This window comes from Anguilla anguilla, chromosome 1 (genome assembly GCF_013347855.1).
Source record: "Anguilla anguilla isolate fAngAng1 chromosome 1, fAngAng1.pri, whole genome shotgun sequence".
Classification (NCBI taxonomy): domain Eukaryota; kingdom Metazoa; phylum Chordata; class Actinopteri; order Anguilliformes; family Anguillidae; genus Anguilla; species Anguilla anguilla.
In genome coordinates this window covers 22740651-22764217 of record NC_049201.1, presented here as the reverse complement: position 1 = coordinate 22764217, position 23567 = coordinate 22740651, and the positions used below count along the sequence as shown (strand labels likewise).

Sequence of the window (23567 nt, the reverse complement as noted above, 5' to 3'; positions counted from 1 at the left end):
ACACTTTCCCTCATGTCACAAATAATATCTTGAATACATTAACTGTAAATAATCCCCATGAAAAGACGAACAGACATGAAAAGTCAAATTGGATAAAGGCATCACCCGATAATTTAAGGAACAACCCTTTAAATAACGGAAAGTAGACATAATTAACAGCCACTGCTTAAAATCTAAAGGAAAATATATGTACTTATTTAAAAACTTTGATTCATTTGAATTTAGGGAGCTTAGCCGATGTAATTTCGCATAAGATAAATATTTATTACTCTAACAGAAGTCATGGAAAATGGAAATTAGATTTAAAACACTGTTCTCTCGTTGTCGTCCATTGATTCTAGATTTTTAAGAAAAAAGGAATCCCTGCCGCCTCCACCTCCTACGCAACCATAAACTGCACTGCTAACTCCTCCATTTTCCACCACCCTGTCATTTTCCTTGCCTCAGAAACCGTCCCAATTCGATCTACTCAGGATTTTGTCATTTCCGCCAAGTCAGGCAAGCCAACTGCAGACTGGTGATGGGCTCAGTTTTACTCGAAGAACACGCCTAAAGCCTGGCCCCCCGGTCCAGCTCATAGAACAGATTCAGCGGCACAGGACGTACTTCCGGATATGGGTGGTTGCGTTCTGCACTGAACTTAGCAGCTCGGTGGTTAGCAATGAAATAGCAAAGTGCTTTAACGTTATATTTTATGGATACGTTGTTGCAGTGATGCCACATTTAGATAGCTACCTCATTAGCTAGCTAGCTTTCTGGCAGAAGTTCACGACCAAGTTTCCGTTAACATCTCGCACTACATTTTGTATAGCTAGCTTACCCAGCTAACTTGCCTATCACATCGGTCAAAATCAGATCTGAATTTACATCAACGGGAATGAATCGCTTATGACCAAGTGAAATCTGCCGTAACCGTCTTAACCTACGTAGCATCATGTCTGTCGTCGTAGCAACAAAATCGGTTTTGGCTATGGTGGTGCTGCTGGCTTCTGTATGCTGGGTGGGTTGTACTAGTAGGATGAAAGATTCGCAGGATTCTGAAACACAGGAAGATGGGCAGGAGTTCGGTGAGTACACTGATAGGCTACCACAAGCCAGCGAAAACATAAGATGCTTTTTTTCCTTACAACAAACTGCGAAAGTGACAGTACAGTTATGTAGTTATTGGTATGAGCATTATGTCACACATAGGCTAATTTAAAAATTCTGCCCATCAAATCATCATCATCATAATGAAAAAGAAAACCTGTTCCACTTTTCCACTATGACACCTCATATTCTTAGTCCATTTTAACAGAATTGGGACAATGAATATGAAGTCAAAGTGCAGACTGTCAGCTTTAATTTGAGGGTATATACATGGCATCCATATTGCGTGATATGTGTGGGAATTACAGCCCTTATACATATTCCCCCCATTTTAAGGGAGCAAAAGTAATCGGACAATTGGCTGCTCAGCTGTTTCTTGTCCGGTTGTGTGTCTTTGTAGCATTATAATGCACAAGAAATCTTGCAAACGGTCTGGAGTTGATTCTAGTTGTGCAATTTGCATTTGGAGTTTGTTGTTGTTGTCTTTCAACCTGAGGACCAAATAAATAAATGCTATTAAAGCAGCCCACCATGAGGCTGAAAAGTCAGAATAAATAGATAAGAAATGTAGCCAAAACATTGGGCATATCAACTATTTGATACATTATCAAGAGACAAAAATGCACAGGTGTGCTCAGCAATACCGAATGACCTGGTAGATCACAGAAGACCACTAGTGGATGACCGAAGAATACTTTCAGTTGTGAAGAAAAACCCAGTTTCAGCTGTCAGACCAAGAACACTCTCCGGGATATTGGCATAGATGTTTCAAAGACTACCTTAAAGAGAAGGCTATACCAGCGTAATGTCAGAGGTTCACCACAACATGCAAATCACTGGTAAGTCTCAAGAAGGCCAGGTTAGACTTACCTATAAAATACTATTAAAAACTGTAGCGTTCTGGAACAAAGTCTTGGGAAAGATGAGATGAGTATTAACCTGTAATAAGTGATGGAAAAAGGAAAGTGTGGAGAAAGAAAGGAACTGCAAATGGTCCGTTTTTTGGCCTCCGTCATCGGTGAAAAATGGTGGAGGTAGTGTTTTGGCTTGGGCATGTATGGCTGCCAAATTGAACCCGACTGACTTGTCTTCGCTGATGATGTGACTGCTGACAGTAGCAGTGGGATGAATTATGAAGAGTACAGAAACATCTCCTCAGATCCAACCAAATGCCTCAAAATTGGATGGTGCTTCACCTTGCAACAGACCACAAACATTCTGCTGAAAGTTTTTCTGGGCCTAAAAGTGGAATTTATGTGACTGGCGAAAACAGTCACCTGTGCTGAATACAACTGAACATGAGTTTCATTTACTGAAGACAAGACTGGTGGCAAAATGCCCCAGAAACAAACAGGAACTAAAGATGGCTGCAGTACAGGCCTGACAGAGCATCACCAGGGAAGATACCCAGCATCTGATGATGTCTATGGGTCACAGGCTTCATTCAGGCAGTCATCAAATGCAAAGGATTTGCAAAAGTACGAAATATAACTATTTCAGATTATGTTCATTTGTCCAGTTACTTTTGATCCTCTCAAATGGGGGACTGTATAATAACGGCTGTAATTCCTACAAAGGATCACCCAATATGGATGGAAATGCCCTCGAATTAAAGCTGACAGTATTTATTTATTTATTTATTTATTTATTTATTTATTTATTTATTTATTTATGTAGTTATATATGTATGTATGTAGAAACTCATTAGTTCAATTTGAACTATTCAGAAATCCAATGTGCTGGAGTACAGAGCTAAAACAAAAACAAATTTGTCACCGTTCCATTAAAATGTTTTTTAAAAGTGTATTATTGCTTTATGCTGGTATCATTCTAAAATCATAGTCAGCCAGCACAGAATCTCAGATAAAACCATGGTTCATCTGAAGACTGAAGCAGATTAACTGTAGTTTAATGATGCATATTTGTTGACAATTGGTTGTGAACAGTGTAGTCATACCTTAACTAGAAATTCACTGTCTAACGACAAACTGGATTTTGCCCGAAGCTAATGATCTTTCTTTTCCAATGTGTATTCACTAATTAATAGTTCAATGTTTTTTTCTGGAAGTAAGTGGCTGTTTGAAATTTCAAGCACGTCCGTAATCGTGTCTGGTCCTAATGGGGGGAAACCATTACTGAGGGGCATGTGTTTGCATCAGTGTCAGGCAGCCTGGCCACAGATGCCCTGCAAACACTCCCAACTGTGTATCTATTCTCAAATAATGACTACGTAATGTGAAGATCAGTATTCAGTTAACAGCTCAGTCAAACTGATTTACTGACAGCTAATTTTGACTGAAATCCAGCATGCACTGGGCTCCCCTGACCAGACTTTGTGAATCACTGATTTAACTTGTTAATCTGATCAATGAATTTTATGGCATCAACCCTGGGAAACATTTTTGGTTGGATTCAGAACACACACCAAGTTCCAGGCCATTACTTAGCTAATACACTGATGTGCAACATGTGTTAAGAAGCACATTCCCTGTCACAGAGCCCCTCTGGGTTCAATGAAGTGCCCTGAATTAGCCTAGATATTTTCTGTTTCTGTGGTGAAAGAGTGAGGGAGAACAGGATCTTTTCTGTCTCCATGGTGAAAGAATTAGGGAGAGTCAGATCTCTCCTGTCTCCATGGTGAAAAGGTGCGAGAATTGGGCCTTTTATGCCTTCGTAGTGAAATGAGTGAGGGAGAACTTGAACTTGTTTGTTGAAAGAATGAGGGAGAGTTGGATCTTTTATATCTCCATGGTAAAAGTGTGAGGATACATTTTTTGTCTCCATGGTGAAATGAGTTAAGGAGAATTTGATCTTTTCTGTTTCCATGGTGAAAGTGTGAGGGAAAATGTTATCTTTTCTATCTCCACGGTGACATGCGTGAGGGAGAATTGCATGTTCTTCATCCCCTGAGAGCCTCTTGGTGACATCAACAGCCTGTTGGTGCAGAACGACATGCTTTGGCTTTCGTGCTCCTGTAATTATCTCTTAGCTTTGCTTCTGCTTAAAAATACATGAGTGATCTTTTACTGGAAAGCCTGCCATGACTTACAAAGGCAATGTACAAAAAGCTGAAAAGTTGGTTTTCAATAATAGCAGAAATAGTATTAATGGCATTAGTGAGGCTATTTTGGTTTGCACAGGTTCATTATTTTAGCTGATGTTTGGTTACACCGATAAATTCGTTTTTTTATTAATGTATGCCTAAATCATTTTGAAAATCTGTATTGTCAAAACAGGGGAATGATTCAGAAAAAAATCAGTTCCCTTTAAATTTATATAATGATAATCATTTATCAGATTTATTACACTCTTCATTGTGTGAACAATCTCAAAGTGCTTTTATTGATGAGGTTTGAATAGAACATTGAATGAGCCTCCTTCAACACATTGGAATAAGCTCTCTGGTGGTCGCGATAAGCCATTTTGTGGACAGTGAGCCCTGAGTTCTTGTAATGCTGCTCCAATATGCGCCCAGCCAATTTCATTTTCCTCAGTTCACGAGTGAACCACCAGGTTCTGATGGGTGCATGGAGAGGCAGGGAGGGCTATTTCAGCTCAGCTTGCTGTGTGATGGCTAGACCATCACCACAGCCAAAGCTGTGGGCTTTTCCAATGTACTTGCAGCCTCATTAAGAGCTCAGTAGAATCCAGGCTGATGCCAGGTTCAGTTAGTCACATAATAAAAAAATCCCCTTGTCCATTATATGGTCATGCAGCAGGAGGGATTTATTTTTGAGAGATTGTGCATTCAGAATTTGCCAGCTGTTTTATGGACTTGTAACTGGAGCTGCTGCTAGTTCAGTAGTGGTCTTAAAGCACTGAAATGTACTCTGCGTTTTATGGCTTGCCCAATGTACAGAGGTCTCAGTGTTTCCCATTATGACGGGCAGTGTTGTGGCTACACTCTTCGAGCTATAAACCCCAAGTCCTTAACCCTATTAGGTGTAAGACCACAAATGTGAATAGAATGTTTTTACCTGAACATTCTAATGCAGATGTAACAATCACTACTGGTAATTGAAATCAGTGGAGCTCTAGAACACTGGATTAGAAATTTGAAAAAAGCATTCCAAAACACCTACTCCTCAAAGGATTAATCTACACCCACTCATACCTCTCCCCCCTGTCCGCTGCCTTTCAGCCACGCTGCGCTCCATGCTGGCGGATTTCGAGGTGCTGCCGGTGTCCAGCCTGGTTCAGCACTCGATCAGCAAGCGGGACGTCCGGACGCAGTCCCACGCCGAGCACCTGCTCAGTTTCACCGCCCTCAGCAGGTGAATCCCCGCTCAGCCATCGCACACGCCTTTCACCCTCAAAAGGTTCCCTCTGCCCGACCACCATTTGTCTCTTATTAACTGCCGTGTTCTTCTGATTGACCCAGGTTAGATCTCATTCATTGCACCAAAGTTGACTTTATATTTTTGACAATCCTCTTAATCTTTATTCAACTTGACTACCATAATTGTTATTAAACATTACATTTTTTTTGCAGAAGTGTTTTGCACATGCTTTTTTGTTTTGATTCTTTCTTCTTGTATTTTGTTTTTTTAGATATTTTAAACTTTATTTAGTGACAAATACGGAGCTGTTCACCAGAGACTTTGAGGCAGTTGTTGTGGACAGCCAAGGAGAGAAGCGTTATGAAGTGCAGACACAGAACTTCTTCACTGGACATGTTGTAGGTGCGCAGGGGTGGGGTTTCTGTCTTACTGTTCATGTCATGACTGATAGCCTCACTGCAAGCCTATTTGTCAGTCTACTGTAGTGTCTGCCCTTTGATTGGATGCCCAGCTGTCTGTCTGTCTTATTGACAGTTTGATATTGATCTGTATATTCTGGTTATCTGTTTGACTCTCTTGTCTGTATATTTCTGTCATTTGTGGAGAAATGGTGTGGAGATGGCAGAAGTGTGTCAGAAGATGAGTATGGCGCCCCTTCTGGTGTTTGCTGTAACTGCATCTCTCCGTGTGTGTAGGGGATGAGCACTCGCGTGTGCAGGCCCATATCGACGGAGATGACTTCTCCGCCCACATATTGACTCGTGAGGCTGAGTACAACATAGAGGTACGACCGTTAATGCAGAGACAGCAGGGTGATATCGCATCCAGCGATACGAGATAAATTTAGGGCCACCTACTGGTGAAACATTGTATGCTCTGTGTGGGCAGTGGAATATTATGAGTGGTGTCATTCCAATACTGTAGGCATGAATTTGAAGTATGACATATTATAGCTTTTTTTGTTACATGCAGTTTTATATGCAAAATAAAACTGCTCTATGTGCAATGATAAAAAGACAACTCTTAAGACCCATCGGTGAGGCAAGACTGCAAACAGCCCAGGCCAAAGCCATATAAAAAAAGTTATCTCATATTTAGTGTTGATAAAATTGTCTGAACACTGCCTTGGCTGGACTGATTTGCCTGTTTTGGCCTAATTTGGGTCCCCCCACCTCCTCTTCTCTCCCCAGCCACTGTGGAGGTTCACAGAGGCGCCCTCTGGTGGCAGGCTCCTGGTGTATCGCTCTCAGGACATCAGGAATATCTCACGGCTGGCATCCCCCAAGGTGTGCGGATACCTGGACATCAACGCTCAGGAGCTGCTGCCAGAGGGGGCGCTAGACTCTGCAGAGGAGGACGACAAACAGCGTGAGTAGGAGAGAAAGAAAGAGTGCGTAAAGAGAGGATGAGAATGAACATGGCTGCTTTACTGAACCGGACAGGCAGTGACCTCCCGTGGTGTTGCCCCACCTCCCCACCCCCACCCCCCAGCAGAGCCCCCCCACCGAGGAAAGCGCCAGGCTCATGACCACAGGAAGAACACCTGCCCTCTGCTGCTGGTGGCGGACTACCGCTTCTTCCAGCACATGGGCCGCGGAGAGGAGAGCATCACCCTCAACTACCTGGTGAGAGAGAGAGAGAGAGAGAGAGAGAGAGAGAGAGCGTTGTCCCTCACTCACTTATTTACTCACTCATTCACTCACTCACTTACTAATTCTCTCACTGACTGGCTGCACTCCCTCACTCACTCACTTGCAAATTCAATCACTCACTGGCTGAATTCACTCCTTTGCTTTCTCACGGCTGAAGTCACTCACTCGCTCTCTGTTTTTATGAAGATTGAGCTGATGGACAGGGTGGATGACATCTACAGGAACACGTCATGGGATGAGGAGTACAAGGGATACGGAGTCCAAATCCAACAGGTGAGCTCAGTGGGGGGTGGGGCTTGAGTGGCTAAAGGTCGTTACTCCACTATTTATTTCATGGACATTACTTAACAGTACAGCTTTTATAGGTCTTATAATAATAATAATAATAATAATAATAATAATAATCATAGGAAGAATAAGAAGAAATGAATTTAAAGAGGCTGGTGAAGTAGGTTGTGTGTCCTTTGTACAGTATTGCCCCCTCCCCCCCCCCCCCCCCCCCCCACTGCCCCTCCAGAAATGGTCTCCTCTTCCTCAATCTCTCAGATCATCATTAATAAGGAGCCCACCGCGGTGCCTGAAGGGGGTGCCCACTTCAACATGCAGGGGAGTCCCATCGTGGGCAAGGAGGTGTGGGATGTGAAAAGGCTCCTGGAGGTGAGGGCCGGTCTCTGTCAAACAGCTATGAAACCCGCTGGTATCACACTGAAGGGAAACCCATCTGCCTTATGGAGCAGAGAAACATGCCGGAATCATACTGCCAAGAAAATCATTTTTCTCACACAAAATATGAAAACTTGCTATAATAGATCAAAAAGAAACCCACCTATGTCACAGCATAGAAAATATGTATCGCACAGATAAACGAACCTGTCCAACGCCACAGAGAAACACACGTTTCAGATCATAAACAACCTGCCTGTCTCACACAACCTGCTATCTGTCCATCCAGATAGTTTTGTTGAGATTTGACAAGTTTCTAGATACCCACTGTAGCTCACCTTGATACAGTGGGCCCCCACGGGTCCAACGTTTGTGGTGCTTAAACTGCCAAAGATTTGCATTAATCTCTTTCTAAATATAATGACACGGTTACTCACGAACATCCACAGACCTTGTTGTGCACGGTTTCACCAAAACCTATTTTCCACCAAAGTATGCAAACTGTGTATATCCGTGCAGTCTCAACCAAAGCGCACCAGTATTCTGGGGTGCAGTGTCCACATTATTTTGACAGCTAGGAAGCTTGTACACATTACACTTTAGTTCTTTGTCATTTCTCTTATACAAGGCTGCAGCATGACTAGCTGGACCCTTGCTTTCATAGCGGGGCCAGAATCACAGGTTATATAAGGGAATTGTACTGAATTGTATGCAAGACTGTTTCAGTGTTGCTGGCAGTGAGTGCTGTACATAATGTGTGTGGGATTCCTTCAGCAATTCAGCTCGGACATCGCAGACAACGCCTCCACCGTGTGCCTGGCGCACCTGTTCACCTACCAGGACTTTGACGAGGGGACCTTGGGCCTGGCCTACGTCGCACCCTCAAAGGCCCACTCCATGGGGGGTCTCTGTCCCAAAGGCAAGACCGGCTTAGTTTTGGGGTGTTTCTTCTGAAGGTCACGCAGCTTGTATGATTAATTGGGGGGGGCGGGGGTCCCTGAAAACTAAGATGCGTCACAGGATTTTGATTTGGAGGTCTCTGTTCGAAAGTTGAGTGGTGTCTTGCAGCTTCTGGACGCCCAGCAAAACCAGTAAAGATATGTGAATTTGTTATTATTTTTTTAAACTAAGATTTAATTGAGGACATGTACGGTGTTACATTTTGACAAATCAAACATCTGTTTGTATGTTTTCAGTGTACTATCCCCCAGGGTCCCCCAAGAAGCCCAGCTACTTGAACACTGGATTAACCAGCACTAGGAATTATGGGAAAACAATTCTAACCAAGGTTGGTGTCAAGTCTGAATGTTTTTGTATCTCTATTCTACTTCTTGGGGCGCAATAATGAGAACAGATAATTTTGTTGTTTGATAAATGAATATCAAGGTCTGAAGAAGAGTACTTCATGCAAGTTTGAAGCTTTTGTATTTGCCCCCAGTTCAGTGGTTGATCATTAATTTCCCTGAAGTCAGTGTGTATTCCTGTGCGTTTACATTTTTGTGCTCATAAATTTATGTAAGTAATAGGTTACATAAAAACTGCAATGAAACCTTTAGTTCAGTCGGTCATGAAATTAAATCCATTTGTACGTTAGAGCTTTATAGCAAACATTTCCTGATAATGATAGATGAACAGTCAGGGAATGAACATTGCTGGTTCAAATAATTTTTTGTTTTTCAAAAGGAAGCAGATTTAGTGACCACGCATGAGTTGGGCCACAACTTCGGAGCTGAACATGACCCTGACAACGTCCCCCACTGTGCACCCAGTGACGACCACGGCGGGAAATACGTCATGTACCCCATTGCAGTGAGCGGAGACCGCGCTAACAACAAGGTACTGCTACACGTCTGTCTGACAACAAGGTACTGCAACACGTCTGTCTGACAACAAGGTACTGCTACACACCTGTCTGACAACAAGGTACTGCTACACACCTGTCTGACAACAAGGTACTGCTACACACCTGTCTGACAACAAGGTACTGCTACACACCTGTCTGACAACAAGGTACTGCTACACACCTGTCTGACAACAAGGTACTGCTACACACCTGTCTGACAACAAGCTACTGCTACACACCTGTCTGACAACAAGGTACTGCTACACGTCTGTCTGACAACAAGGTACTGCTACACACCTGTCTGACAAGGTACTGCTACACACCTGTCTGACAACAAGCTACTGCTACACGTCTGTCTGACAGCAAGATACTGCTACACACCTGTCTGACAACAAGGTACTGCTACACGTCTGTCTGACAACAAGGTACTGATACACACCTGTCTGACAACAAGGTACTGATACACACCTGTCTGACAACAAGACACTCATACACTCCTGTTCAGTGACTAGATTGTGGTACACACTACACTCTTATCAGTACACAATACACTCTTGTCTAACTAGATACTAGTAGACACTACACTGCTGTCCTATTGGATACTAGTACACTGTACATTCATGTCCAACTAATTACTAGTAGACATTAACACTCTTGTCCAACTAGACACTAGCACACACACTGCACTCCTGCCCAGCTAGATACTAGTACACGCTACACTGCTGTAAAAGTAAGTACTGGTTATAGCCGTATGACCCTTTGACTGTACCCCACAGCGCTTCTCTAACTGCAGTAAGATTTCCATCGGGAAGACGCTGCGCCACAAGGCACCCATGTGCTTCCGGGAGAGGAACAGCCGGGTGTGCGGGAACTCGCGGGTGGAGGCGGGCGAGGAGTGCGACCCGGGCCTGCTGCACCTGAACGACAACCCCTGCTGCACCTCCACCTGCAAGTTCAAGCCCCACGCTCAGTGCAGGTGGGGGAGAGTTTGGGCGAGCGCTCTCGGTGTGTGTGTGTGTGTGAGGTTCACGTGTGGAGTGACCAATTTCCCCGGGGGTTTCTTTTATAGGAACACTGACCGAACAGTTGAAATAACATTTTAGTTCCTATTGTAGACAGAGCCGGACACTGTAGTGGACACTGTGAAGTAACTGGTCCTTTAAACCTTCATGTAATCTTTTAAACCCTTTTCCATGAGTTTTGCAACTCATCCTCGTAACATTGCTTTCTTCGGGGAACTCAGCGATAGGAACAGCCCTTGCTGCCGGAACTGCACCTTCGAGGGCACGAAGAAGCGATGCCAGGAGGCCATCAATGCCACCTGCAAAGGCACGTCCCACTGCACAGGTGAGTTTAGCCCACCCACGGGCACCTGTGTGCTTTTAGAGAACCAGCCTGAGCACACCTGCCAGCAGTGGTCTCTGCTCCTACAGGCGTAACATGCTAACAACATTACGTATTATTTATAGTGTGCTGTATTTTCAAGCCGAAGTTCTTGGCTAAAGATAGAGACCTGAGATTGTTTTATTTCACTGGAGTATCTTTGTGTGGCCCCGCCTCCTCACCAGGTAACAGCAGTCAATGCCCGCCCCCAGTCAACGCCCCCAACGGCACAATCTGCGTGGACATGGGCCGTTGCCAGGACGGCGAGTGCATCCCCTTCTGTGAGGCTGTGGAGAAGCTGAGGTCCTGCGCCTGCAACGGTGAGCCTCACTCGTTACAATACTGCACATTACTCGTTACTGCCACCTGCTGGGGAACTGCAGCATAGCACCTTTAAAAACTCCTCTGCTGCTCAGGCTGCTTATCATCCCATGCTCATGAGATTCAGGTTTCATGTTTTCGATTAAATCAAAACAAGAACACAGGGAATACATTTTTCAGAAGGCTACCGGTACACTCAAACAGTTCACATAAGAACAGTTTTACCAGCAGCATATTTTGTCCTATTTTAGTTTCTTTGGGGTTGTGTTATTGGGGAGTTTCAGAGTGAGGGGCTTTGAGGGGTAGACAATGATAATGTGAGTAACTGAGTGAGACAGTGAGTCACAAGGAGACTCAGACAGCGAGAGTTATTGGGAGACACAATAAGAATGAGTCACCAGGAGACGCAGACTCAGTTAAAAATGTAATATCACCAAGAAGGCATAGAAGGCCCATTCATAATGAATGACTAGATAAACCAACTATTTGTATTGGAGACACAGTTATATGGATAATTTATTCCAGTTATGAGACAATGAGAGCAAGTCATAATGAATGAGTTACTGGGTGACAGACAGAGTTATGGGGAGACACGGAGGTGGTCAGACTGATGGTTTCCGCTTGTCTTCCTTCCTCTTCAGAAACGGACGACTCCTGCAAAGTGTGCTGCCGAAACGCAGACGGAATCTGCACCCCATTCAGGAAGCGCACGGGGGACTTCCTCTTCCTGCGGAAGGGCAAGCCCTGCACCGTGGGCTTCTGTGACGAGTCTGTGAGTGGGCGGGGCTATGTACTGGCCCCTTAAACTGAAGGCGTTAAGCTGAGGAAGCTGTTTTCCACTGTAAAACCCTGTGTGTGAATTCAATGCTGCACTAAAACAGTACACTGGCATGGGCGGCAAGAGCAAATATTGAACTGCTGCCCGTGGTGTGTGTTTGTGCCGCAGGGGAAGTGTATGAAGCAGGTCCAGGATGTGGTTGAGAGGCTGTGGGACTTCATTGATAAGCTGGACATAAACACGTTTGGTGAGTATAAAGGCTTGTCTGGCTGAATCTTTTGGCCGGAGCCGTAGGCCACCGTAATTCAGTGTAAACACTGGAGAGGAGCGACATCTCAGTTTTTCCCAAGAAGGTGTACACGTAATTTGTCTTTCCCCTTCTTTCTCCCCCTGTCTGTCTCTGTCTCAGGAAAGTTCCTGGCAGATAACATCGTAGGCTCCGTCATTGTGTTCTCTCTCTTGTTCTGGATCCCTCTCAGCATCCTGGTGCACTGTGTGGTAAGTCACGTGCCCGTGTGGTATGCCCCGTAACTTTGTGGAAGGTCACATGACTATGTGGTCGGTCACGTGACTGTGTTGCTAGTCATGTGACCGTGAAGCATGTCTCGTGATTATGTGGTCTGTCTCATGACTAGGGTCACCAGTCTTTCTAAAGCATGTAACCCACAGGGATTTGAACTTGCTTATCCCTGACGGGTTTACACCAGGCATCATGAAGCGACACAGGATACTGTTAAAAAAATAGTCCATGATGAAATTCATTCAAAAAGTTTATGCTTTACATTTTAATTTAATTTCAGTTCATCTGTTTGAATTCATTCATTTTTTTTATTAGCTTATCCCCATGATATGACTGCAATTTTAATGTGTGTACACTAATGTAATTAAAGCAAAGGTATAGTACAGCCCTATAAAATATGCCTGTGGTTTCAAACTTGTGTCTGTGGTTCTAATAATAAAATATATCGTTAAAAAATTGTTGTTAATAACCACACTGAATGAGCTGGAACACTGCTGTCAATCATCATTTAGTGGAAATGGGCTTACCAGCCTGGATGCCTGGGGAGGTGTAATGTGATATAGTTACAAGTGCAAACAAATAAGGCGAATAAATAATATGACCTCGTGCTGAAGGTTGACTCGTATGCTGGTGAGAAAAACTGCTTTGGAAAAATTGGTGACCTTTGTTATGCCACACCGAGTTTGATTGTGTATGCATAGGAGACCAGACATTTACACAAAGATCAGATTTTCATTGTTCGTGGGCCACCACAAGCCAGCTACTCAGTATGTTTAAATTGGTTTCTTATGGGTTATCAGCCCGCTTTCCAACATTTTCGGACGTTGTTACAACGCGCCATGGAGCTGTTACAACTTGTCAGGGCACGTTGTAACATTTGACTTCAGTCTACTTTCAGTTAAACCGCAGTCAACAAGAATGTCCTAGAACTGCACTGATGGCCTGTCGTCATAGCAAAGACAAGTATCTTGTTTGTGGGTGACAAATGGTTACTCTAATATTTCTGTACATTTTTAAAATAAGCTAAACCTAGAAGTATTAGGCTGTGCCCCGGTCCCCATTAGCATATCTGAGTCTGATCTGAAATAGGTAGAATATAATAAGAATATGTGACTCTACTGTATTGCTGATGGATTGTCCTCTACGGTGGTTCTGTTTTAGGATAAGAGTCTGGACAAGCAGTACGAGCAGAATACCAAGCCTCAGTTCTTCCCCAGTGTGAGTACAGTGCCTCCTACTGTTCACCGAAGCGGCTGAGCATGAATTGTTTATAAGGGTTTGTCAGATTGAGGGCCAGCTGTAGGTCAGCTCAGTGCTGTATGAGCTCAGAAGTGCAGGAGCCAGGCTCAGCATTGACCTCTTCCTCACTGTCCACCCCTGCTCACTTGGAACTGCTGCAGATGTTGGAGGAGCGTAGTAGACCTCTAGCAACAGGTGAGTTAGGTGTGTCACCGGTGGGTGCGTAATATTTGTGTGAGGTGTGCAAAAGGTGTGCAAGGTATGTAACAGGTGCGGTGTGATTGGCAACTGGGGGATGCCCCTGTACCGTTGGATGTTTTTTGTTATAGCAGGTATGTGAGTGAGGTGAGCGTTATGGAAAGGTTATTATGATCCCTGTCTGACTCTGACCCTGTGTCTGTGCTTGTGTGTGTTTGTGTGTGTGTCTGTGCTTGTTTGTTTGTGTGTGTGTGTGCGTGTCTGTGCTTGTTTGTGTGTGTCTGTGCGTGTGTGTGTGTGTGTTTCGTGTGTGTCTGTGCTTATGTGTGTATGTGCTTTTTTGTATGTGTGTGTGTGTGTTTGTATGTATGTGTGTTTGTGTGTGTTTGTATGTATGTATGTATGTGTGTGTGTGTGTGTGTGTGCGCTTGTTTGTGTGTGTGTGTGTGTGTGTGTGTGTTTGTGTGTGTGTGGTACCAGACCGTGGAAATGCTGAGCAGTGTGGAGTCCGCATCCGTGCGCATCATCAGGTCGCCCCTGGCCGCGCCGTCGGCCGCCGCCGCCGCCCACATTCAGTCCTCTTACCCGCCCCCGGACCCCGCCTCGTCCCCCACCGGCCCACGCACGGCACCGTACCCCACCGGCCCCCACCTGGCCCCCATCCAGGAAGACCCCAGCAACGGCCCAAATCTTTCCCAGGACCCCTTCCCCCCCAGCGGCACCGCCACAGCATCCTACGAGGACCTGACAGAGCACCGCCCCCAATGCAGCCACAGGCCCCGCCCCTTCCACCCGCACAGACAGAACCGCACTGACAGCGAGGAGACCGCGTGCTGAGCGCTGACTGACCGCTCTCAAACACACACACACACACACACATATACTCACACAGACACACACACTTTACACATACACTCACACAGACACACACTCACATTTTACACATAGACTCACACTGACACTCACAGTATACATACTGTACCCACTCAGAGGAGTGGGTATAGCCTCACAATACAGAATAATGATAGAGTCTCCTCTGGAATCAGCAGTGATCTTAAGGCTGACCTCAAAACCCTTTCTGAAACACACATGAAACACACACAGACTCAGGGCACAGTGCTTTACCAATCGCGCAGCTGTGGTGTAGGCTATTTGGTCTGTATCGCAGCTTCTTGAAGCCTCAGTCTTCACTTGAAGGGTTCAAGAAAAATCAACCAATCAACATTCACACTTACCTAAAAAGTTATATGTACACTCCGGCCTTGGGGACTCCTAATCTGCTTTTGTCACTAAGTAAACTAATTAATTACTTGAATGGGATGGAACTTTATCAGGAAATGCGCTGTTGATTCAGTGAAAGAACATTTACAGCCCCTTAGCCACAGGGAGCCGAAACTGTTCTGTAATGTGTGGCATGGGTGTCGAGCTGCATCACCACTGAAAGCCAAAAGCTAATCACTAAGCCAAAGCTCAGGCCTGCTTCTCCCTGGGTTCTAGAGTTCACTGTGGACTCCATATACCCACAGTGGCTGTGCTCTGGAGTGACTTTAGCTGTCCCAGCACGGAGCTTTCATTTCGTTTCTGCTCAGTTTGGCTCGTTATAATTTCAAATGCATCTACAGCACTTCCTGGCTGTCGACTCCCCTGATTGGCTAAGGGTGAGAGGCTAAACACTGGGCTGGTTACCAGGATGACAGCACAGTTCTGGGGCTGTTGCAAACAGAATTTTTTTTGTAGTAACTTAATATTTTTCTATAAAGTATATACATATCTAAATGTGTATGCACATTTTTCCTTGTAATGCCTAATGCGGTCTCATGCAGGCATTCTGTGTGGACGTTCCAAAGCTATTTTACACGAGTAACTCTCAGTAAACTTGCTTTCTCAATATTAGTGCAAGTGCGATGAGAAGAAAGCCATATAGACGGGCATATTTTAAGGAAATATTCACAGCACAGTAAACACCGTAGTAATTATCAACTACTGATGTTTCAGTCGGCTGGGCTCTGTTGCAGTGTGAACCCAGTGACACACAAGCGGTTAACAAATATTTTTAGTGTACTGCATGACACAATGGCACAAGTTTAAATTTAAACCAAAAGTCAAACTGAAGATTGTCACTCAAACCCATAGGCTAGGAGGAGAGAGTGACAACAATCATCTATAAATGGGTTTCTGCTGCTCAGTCAGTACTTTGTGAGCTGTCCGTGATTGTTCAGGTAATTTGTCTGACAATGCCTTTAGTTGCGGTGAATAGTGCCTTTCCGTAATTCAGCCAAAATGTTGTATTAATGTTGTGAAACCGACTCTTCATGTCGACAGCAACAGCAAACAAACGTGAGACGCATCAGTATCGCTGTTGGCACATCTGTAAAGCACTTCTGCACAGCTAAAATGGCAGTGTTCTGTATCAGTGGGTGTATCTCTTTTACCTGCTTGTTGCAAACACTATTCAGTATCTAATACAAGTTGCACTTATCTCAGCAATGGTCATGTCATGTGTTGTGCAAAAGTCCCTTGCTCTGAAATTACTGTTATATTGAGCACATTTTTTAGATGGCGTGCACTGACAGTGCTGAGTCGAGAGAAAGCTGGTGAAATGGTGCTCAGCAGAGACAGTTTATATCGGGTGAGATCCCTCACTGTGGTTCTTCCTGTCTCCACTAAAGGGTCTTGGTGCTGACTGCACACTTACAAACACTAAGTCAGTCCAGAAACTGATACTTGGTTGTGAATGTTCCATTTTTCATTCTGGCTCTGGGCTGATACAATTCTGCACTTGCATGGATTAGAATTGTAAGCAAACAAGCAACCAGCTTGTTTAAAATTAATATCTTGGAGTACCAAACACCATAGGAACTCAACAACAGTGAAAATTCCATCTCGCTACTGGTAGAATATCTGGTTGCACTACGTGTTCGCTAAGACTTGTGTATGGTTCTGTATGACTTGTGGTCACAAAAATAATGCTTCTATTTTATTGATGGTGTTCTTCCAAATCACACTTGGTCCTGATTGTTCAACACAAGTGTCCAAATAAAGATTTATTTTGAACCTCTGTACTGCAGCCATATTGTCATTTGTTGATTTGGCTAAAAACAAACTGGTACAAATGGACCATTGTACTCTTAAAATTTTGAACAGTTCTTACAGGCATTGAGAAACACTGTCCACTACAGTGCAGTAAAACATGATACCAAGGAACCCGGCTGCCAGACGGGCATGCTGTGGCCAATGGCGTGGCAGGAAGGAGGGGCATTATGTGTATTTCATTCCTCATTTGTCATGTTAGCTGTGACTCAGCAGACAAGGCTCTGGGTTCTTGTTGTCTACATCCCCCCAGTAGGGGAGGATCATGGGTAGTGCATCGACTCGCTTCTCCAGCAGGGCCCACAGGTGCTGGGCCACAAACTGGCTGCCTTTATCAGACAGGTGCAGTCCGTCAGACAGGTACGTGGAGAAGTCCTGCGGAAGGTCAAAGACCACAGTGAGATGTTGCGTGCACGTGTCATTTTAACATTGTTTTTCTTCTCTCAATTCCCAATGGCGAAGTGCTGTGCCATGCCATTGCTGCACTGTCCACCATCAATTTGGATAGTGCAGGCTAGCCAGTGCCCTATGAAATGTGTACAGCCAGCTCCTGCTTCTGCTTAGTCTGCAGTCCACCAGCTGCTCAGCCATTTCACTGGAGGACACCATAAAAGATGCGGCTGATGTAGGCAAACTACAGGTGCTTAGCTTGGGGGGGGGGGGAATCTTGTGATTGTGTGTTGAGATGGGGGAATGTGATGAGGTGGAGGAGTCCATCTTGGTTGAAGCCATTGCCAATAATGCGTCGACCAAGAGAGTGATGGACACCATTTCACAACAGTGAGTGAGGGAACACTGTTCTCAGGCAAGTGAATGAGGGACAATGTTCTCAGGTGTGTGAGGGAAGGACAGTGTTCTCAGGTCAGTGAGTAAGGGAAGGACATTTCTCAGTTCAGTGGGCAAGGGAAGGACACTGTTCTCAGTTCAGTGAGTAAGGGAAAGATACAGTTCTTAGATCAGTGTGAGTGAGAGACTATGGTGTGGCTTACCTGCCCGCCTCTCTGCATGAGTGTCCAGAGGTCCAGAACTTCCACCCCACACTGCCCCGCTGCCTGGACACAGGCCTCGGCATACTGACCGGCCACCGCATTCAAACGATTCAGAGAACAGCCTGAAAGTGACCACATGCTCAGTTCAGCTTTCTGTCGTGATGTTTCTGGAGAACACACTATATTGTCAACCCTTTTTCTTGGAGTCCTGTGTCTGTAGTTGTCCTGTGATATTTAGTACTTTAGAAGATCCACATAAAACTCAATGTGTCAAGTGAAAACAACAGTCCGAACTCAATCAGTTTATAGCACTGTTATGATACTGTCACATTCAAACACCCGGTATAATACAGATACATTTGAAAATATAGGTCTGCATTTTTCCATCAGGAATTACATTGTGTGAAGCCAGATTTAGGTGGTGTGCTAATACGGTGTATACGGTGCTTTAGTTTGTTGCTTAAGTCTGTTTAGACTACTTGCACAAGACCGTGACTCTGCATGTTTTAGCTAGCTCAAGGGCTGGATGTTCCACTAGGTGTGTGCTGTGGAGGCAGCCATTGGTATATTTGAGAATACTTGGTAATGAATGGCAGCTTAGCAGCAGCAGCACCTTCCTTGCCAAGTGAAGGCTCAAATGGGCAAAGTAGTCGGCAAGAGTTTCCATTTCCTCTATTATTTCCTTCAGTTAATTGTTCTTGTGGTCGTACGAAGTCTCTGGAACTGCCAGTCAACAGGCCAGAAGGCAGACTTCATCTCAGCCGAGGCATCTCATCTTTCTCTCCCTCCTGGCCCTTTTTGGCACTGACAGAGACGTGGATCACACCAGACAATGTGGCCACTCCTGCTTCTCTCTCTTCAGCCTACACCCCCAGAGCCACAGACAGAGGCGGGGGCGTTGATCTACCCCTGATGGATCTTTTCCTACCTTCTCCTCTTATGAATTTGATCTGAAGGAGCTGGATGCCTTACTCAGCTTCTTCTTTGAGGATGGTATCCCTGTTCTGCTCTTTGGTGTCTTGAACTTCCATCTCCATACCTTCATTCCCCACAAGACCAGCAACTAACTGGACTTGTCTTCACCAGCAGCTGCCCTACTCCAAACCCCACTGTATCTCCACATCCTTGACTTGTCTGCTTGTGTTTGATACTGTAGACCACTGGATACTTCTCTCATCCCTTTTCCTCTCTTTACACCATTTGGAGAATCCATCTTTTACACCATTTTGTGAATCCATCCCTTCATCATCCTTGTAATCTTCTGCTTGGACTAATGTAATGCCATGCTCGCTGGCTTTACAGCCTGTGCCAGCAGGTTACTGCAACAAGTCCAGAATGCTGCTATCCACCTAGTCTTTAAAATTTGCATATGCCAAACAACTTCTGAACACACTTTGCTGCCTTTCAGTGGCTGCAAACATTTCTAAAATTCCTGACACTGGTATACCAAGCTGCAAATGGTACTGCTCATCTCTATCTTCAGACCACACCGTACACTCCAATCAGACCTCTCTGTCCAGCATGCTCTCACCATCTGAACAATACCTAATCACCTAACCCCTCTCAACACCTAATGACCCCACCCCCAGCTCCCCTGCCCTGCCCCTCACCTTTCATATGGCACTCTTTCTCCCAGTCCGGCTCATGGAGGGGCGGGGGAGTGATGAGGATGACTTTGTCTGTGGACACTCCCACAGAGGTTAGATGGCCGACCATGTCCTTCAAGTTCTGCGTGTACTCCTGCAGGGGCACGTGCTGTTGTGGGTTCTTCTCTGCAAACAGAAGGATGGGTCTTCAGCTCTAACTCTCACCCAACATACCATGGGCAAACCAGCTAACTCCGCTCACCCACACGCAATGCCACATGGTCACATGTTCTAACCACTCGTTCCATGTACCACTCACGCACATTCAACACTGCTTGTCCGTAACCCACACCACTCACATGCTCAAAGGACTTCCTCAAATACTGACGCCACCTTAAAATCACTCACGTGGTTGCTATTCCACATCTATAACTAATATACTGTATGTTTTATATTCCATCTCAATAATATGACAGATATACATTTTATTCTGTTGCATTTCTGCTCTACATTGCTGTCATTTCAGGATATTATGTGGTAGCTGGACTCAAATGCTTGGCTAATACATGAGTGCTTTTAATATTCAATTGATGCTGTTACTTTGTAAATTACCTGCGATACAATGGTACATAATGAATTCATTGTTCCAAAATCTGTGGTGAATCAGTTAAAATGAAACTAATTTCAGAAAACTTGCTTGCATTCCTTGGTGTTGGTATTCTGTAGGCACAGAACCTGTGTGTCAGTGGCTTGCATCGTGCATGACAAGTCCATGAAATGTCATGAGTCATGTGGAAAAAACACTGACCCATCTAGGGATTATGGCCATTTCTCCCTTGTCCTTACCTTGCTAAAGAACAGCATTATACACAAGAGGAACATTGCTCTCTCCCTCTCTCTCACTGTCTCTCTCTCATGTGATCAGTCAACAGAAATGAAAGTTGATCCTTTCAAATCAAAGCTATGTAAAATGTTTAAATTACCTGGTAACTAGCACTCATTGGTCACAGACCCAGGGACAATAAAACAGGCGTAGGAATGAATGACACGTCCTGACTTTTCACATAGAAATCAGAGAGGATCTCTCCACCAATCACAAAGTATGTTGCTAACAACAAATCAAACAGCACTAAAGGAAACTGGAGGATACCTACTGCCTACATATTATGCATAATGGATAACAGAAGTATAGCCAGAAAGAATCCAACAATAACTGTGAGCAATGTCCTCTCATACACTGTGATTTGTGGAGCTCCTCTGTGCTTTCTGTCTAAAAGTGGCAAGACATAATTGCCATCCCTATTTTACAATCCCCAAACCCAGGACCTCTTTACCTAGCTCACTGACCCAAATCCAGGAAGTCCTTACCTGCTAAAGAACAGTCGTTAGCTCCAAAGAAAATGGTGACAGCTGCAATGCTTGAATCTGCACTGCTGTTGTCGATGACACGAGGTAGAGCAATCTTAGCCCACTTGGTGTTGTAACCGGACAGCCCTCTGTTCACGACATCGCATTTCCTTAAAGATGAAAGAGCCTTGATTACAGCTAATCATAGCACAGATCAGGATAAGGGGGTATAAACTGGAAAATATGTTTATTTGTTGTGTCTGCATGAGCAACGTTAGAGAAAGCTATTAATACCTGCTCCCTCCAGAGTGGGCTGGGGTTTGAAATGATCTTCTGAAATTGCTACCCAAAGCTATTGCCAGATTTATTTATTGGTCAGTATACTATTTATAAGACAATTTCCCAAAGTACACCTAGATATAATACATAGTATAGCGGTCTTGCGACTCAGACGTTCATTTCAGAGGCCGAGCACGGCCTTTGCACCCTTGGGTAAGGCATTTAACCTGAAATGTTCAATATTCAATTGTATAATTGGATTGTATTTAAAAAAATATGTAGACACATGTAAGTCACTGTGGATAAGAGGGTCTGCTAAATACCTACGTGTAAATGTAGATGATTGCCACATGACAATGCCAGTATGCAGATGCCCTGGTCAGTAGATAAGGGCAGCTGACTTCAGAATCAATTTACCTCCAAGGACTCACCTGACAAGCTTATCTGCTATTTCAGAGCCCCATCCATTAGCTTGGAAAGAAAACTATGGGAAAAAATACCACAGACTTGTTCATTTGCAACTGTGACATCCAAAAAACAGCCAAACACTCCCAATATACATAAGTATTTCAGTTATGTCTGTGTGGTTGTATTAGCAGTCTGGACACCATGGTTTAAATTCATGGTTACATTAAATCCAACCTGTCAGTGATAAGAATAGTCAGCGTAACTATCTAAAATAATAAAGTAGCAGGCATGCAAAATGTTACCTATGATCTGGTATTGCAAAATAAATTAAAATGAATTTGATGAAAGCAGAAATGATATAAGAAGTTTGCGAACAAGCTTAATAACGTTAATGTCTGTAGACTTCTCGACAAACTACTCGTGTAGTAAAACCACTGACGCCTGAACGCGACTAATACCAAAAACTAGTACATTGCACATTCTATGGAAAATACCATTTGCATACCTGTGTGATAGAGTCCCCAAACAGTACGACTTTGGGCCAAATAATTCTCTTTAATTGTGACATAACTACCACTTTCAGTTGATCACACGTCCGGACTGTCGCTCCTCAATGATATAGCCTTTATTGACGAATCAGTTTGGAGAATATTAGAAAATTGTTCCGCGCCCCGCCGTAATCGACCCTTCTTATTCGTCCAATGATTTGAGTGACACACACTTCAGCCTACAACAGCAAACCTAAATGGTTTTGCCGGCAGAAAAACTGGGGATTCTTAAAGAGCTAGGCGTACCAGTGCAGAACATCATGTCTACAGTGCAGAACGGTAATATGGGTATGCCGCTCCAACCACAATTTTTTGTCCATTGGTGTATGTTAGGTGAGGTTATTCAGACTATGACTTATCGGCAAATTACGTTTATAATTACGTTTATTGAAAACAGCCCAATATTGTATATTTTGATATATTATTAAGAGCTCTTACCCTCCATTCCCTGGCTGGAGAAAATTTCAAGTGTTCTGTCATTATTAGCATGAACCAATCAAAGCATTTTTCTTTCACAGAGAAACAATATAATTGTTCAAATCAGCAATTCAAAGATGACAAGTAGCTTAACCCATTTAGCCATTCATGAATTCTCATCTCTACTCACTGGCACAGGGGTAAATCTGCCCTCTGGTGCAGAGGCCATGAGGAGAGATTTTAAGGTTATGCAAATTACCTGCCTGCTGGTCAGGAGCTGCAGACATTCAGCGCAGCCCAGCAAGGTCCTGCTGATAGGCCCCGCTCTTTAGATCCAATTAACACTGCCATTACAGTGTATCGTCATTATCATGCTTAAGACGTGAACACTTTCTGCTGCTTAGTGAGAAGCCAATGAATATACAAGAAAGGTTAACAGACTGAGCTGTGGAGAGAGTTTCCATGAGAAACCCATGTAATCATTGCAGGCTGAGGTTCTTCTGACGTAAATGTTTAATCAAAGGGATAAGCAGGCACTATTATCTTATGTACCATGTACAACTTAATAAATCAGCAGGTCCTGAACACTTAACTGTGCTGTTTAGCAGTCTTGTGACCACACTTGTCACAGGCTTGTCAGGTTGCAGGTTTGAATTCTGTGGGACATCATCAATGTACCCTGGTACAGATCATCTATAGAAATTCATACAATTTTGAACTTCACCCATATGAATTGATAAAATATAAGTTTTCATCTGCTAAGGAAAGTAATAGAGGGCTGAAGGTTTGGTTTTTTGGGCTTCTTAAAATGCTGATCACAAATGCACTTAAAATGTGAGATTCTGAGGATACAAACACGTCTGGGATCAGATAACTTGGACTTAACGCATTCCTTCTTTGCTATATAGCTAATGAGTATGTGCCATTATCCCTTCCC

The 23567-nt window shown here is 44.2% G+C and overlaps 2 protein-coding genes across 5 annotated transcripts; one reads left to right on the top strand and one right to left on the bottom strand.

Annotated features, from left to right (window-relative positions):
• Positions 1–444: 444 nt before the first annotated feature.
• On the top strand, positions 445–17025 carry LOC118223873 (disintegrin and metalloproteinase domain-containing protein 17-like). 4 transcript variants are annotated; one of them, XM_035410889.1, is made up of 20 exons: positions 445–1067; positions 5231–5363; positions 5641–5771; positions 6065–6153; positions 6560–6737; positions 6861–6994; positions 7208–7294; positions 7568–7678; positions 8459–8603; positions 8881–8972; positions 9368–9520; positions 10304–10503; positions 10771–10874; positions 11096–11230; positions 11873–12003; positions 12178–12256; positions 12419–12507; positions 13691–13747; positions 13930–13963; positions 14447–17025. In XM_035410889.1, the coding sequence occupies exons 1-20, from the start codon at positions 935–937 to the stop codon at positions 14779–14781; spliced, it is 2550 nt and encodes an 849-aa protein (XP_035266780.1). In that variant the 5' UTR covers positions 445–934; the 3' UTR covers positions 14782–17025. The 4 variants fall into 4 exon arrangements, with proteins under 4 accessions (XP_035266780.1, XP_035266797.1, XP_035266789.1 ...); XM_035410898.1 differs by having other exon boundaries at positions 447–1067; positions 6864–6994; XM_035410906.1 differs by lacking the exon at positions 13930–13963.
• iah1 (isoamyl acetate hydrolyzing esterase 1 (putative)) lies at positions 16998–22305 on the bottom strand. Its single transcript, XM_035410944.1, has 6 exons — positions 22171–22305; positions 21689–21741; positions 21000–21148; positions 19656–19817; positions 18046–18167; positions 16998–17431 (listed from the first exon to the last, which is right to left on the bottom strand). Exons 1-6 carry the CDS (start codon positions 22231–22233, stop codon positions 17255–17257), a joined length of 726 nt encoding a protein of 241 aa, XP_035266835.1. The 5' UTR covers positions 22234–22305; the 3' UTR covers positions 16998–17254.
• Positions 22306–23567: the final 1262 nt, after the last annotated feature.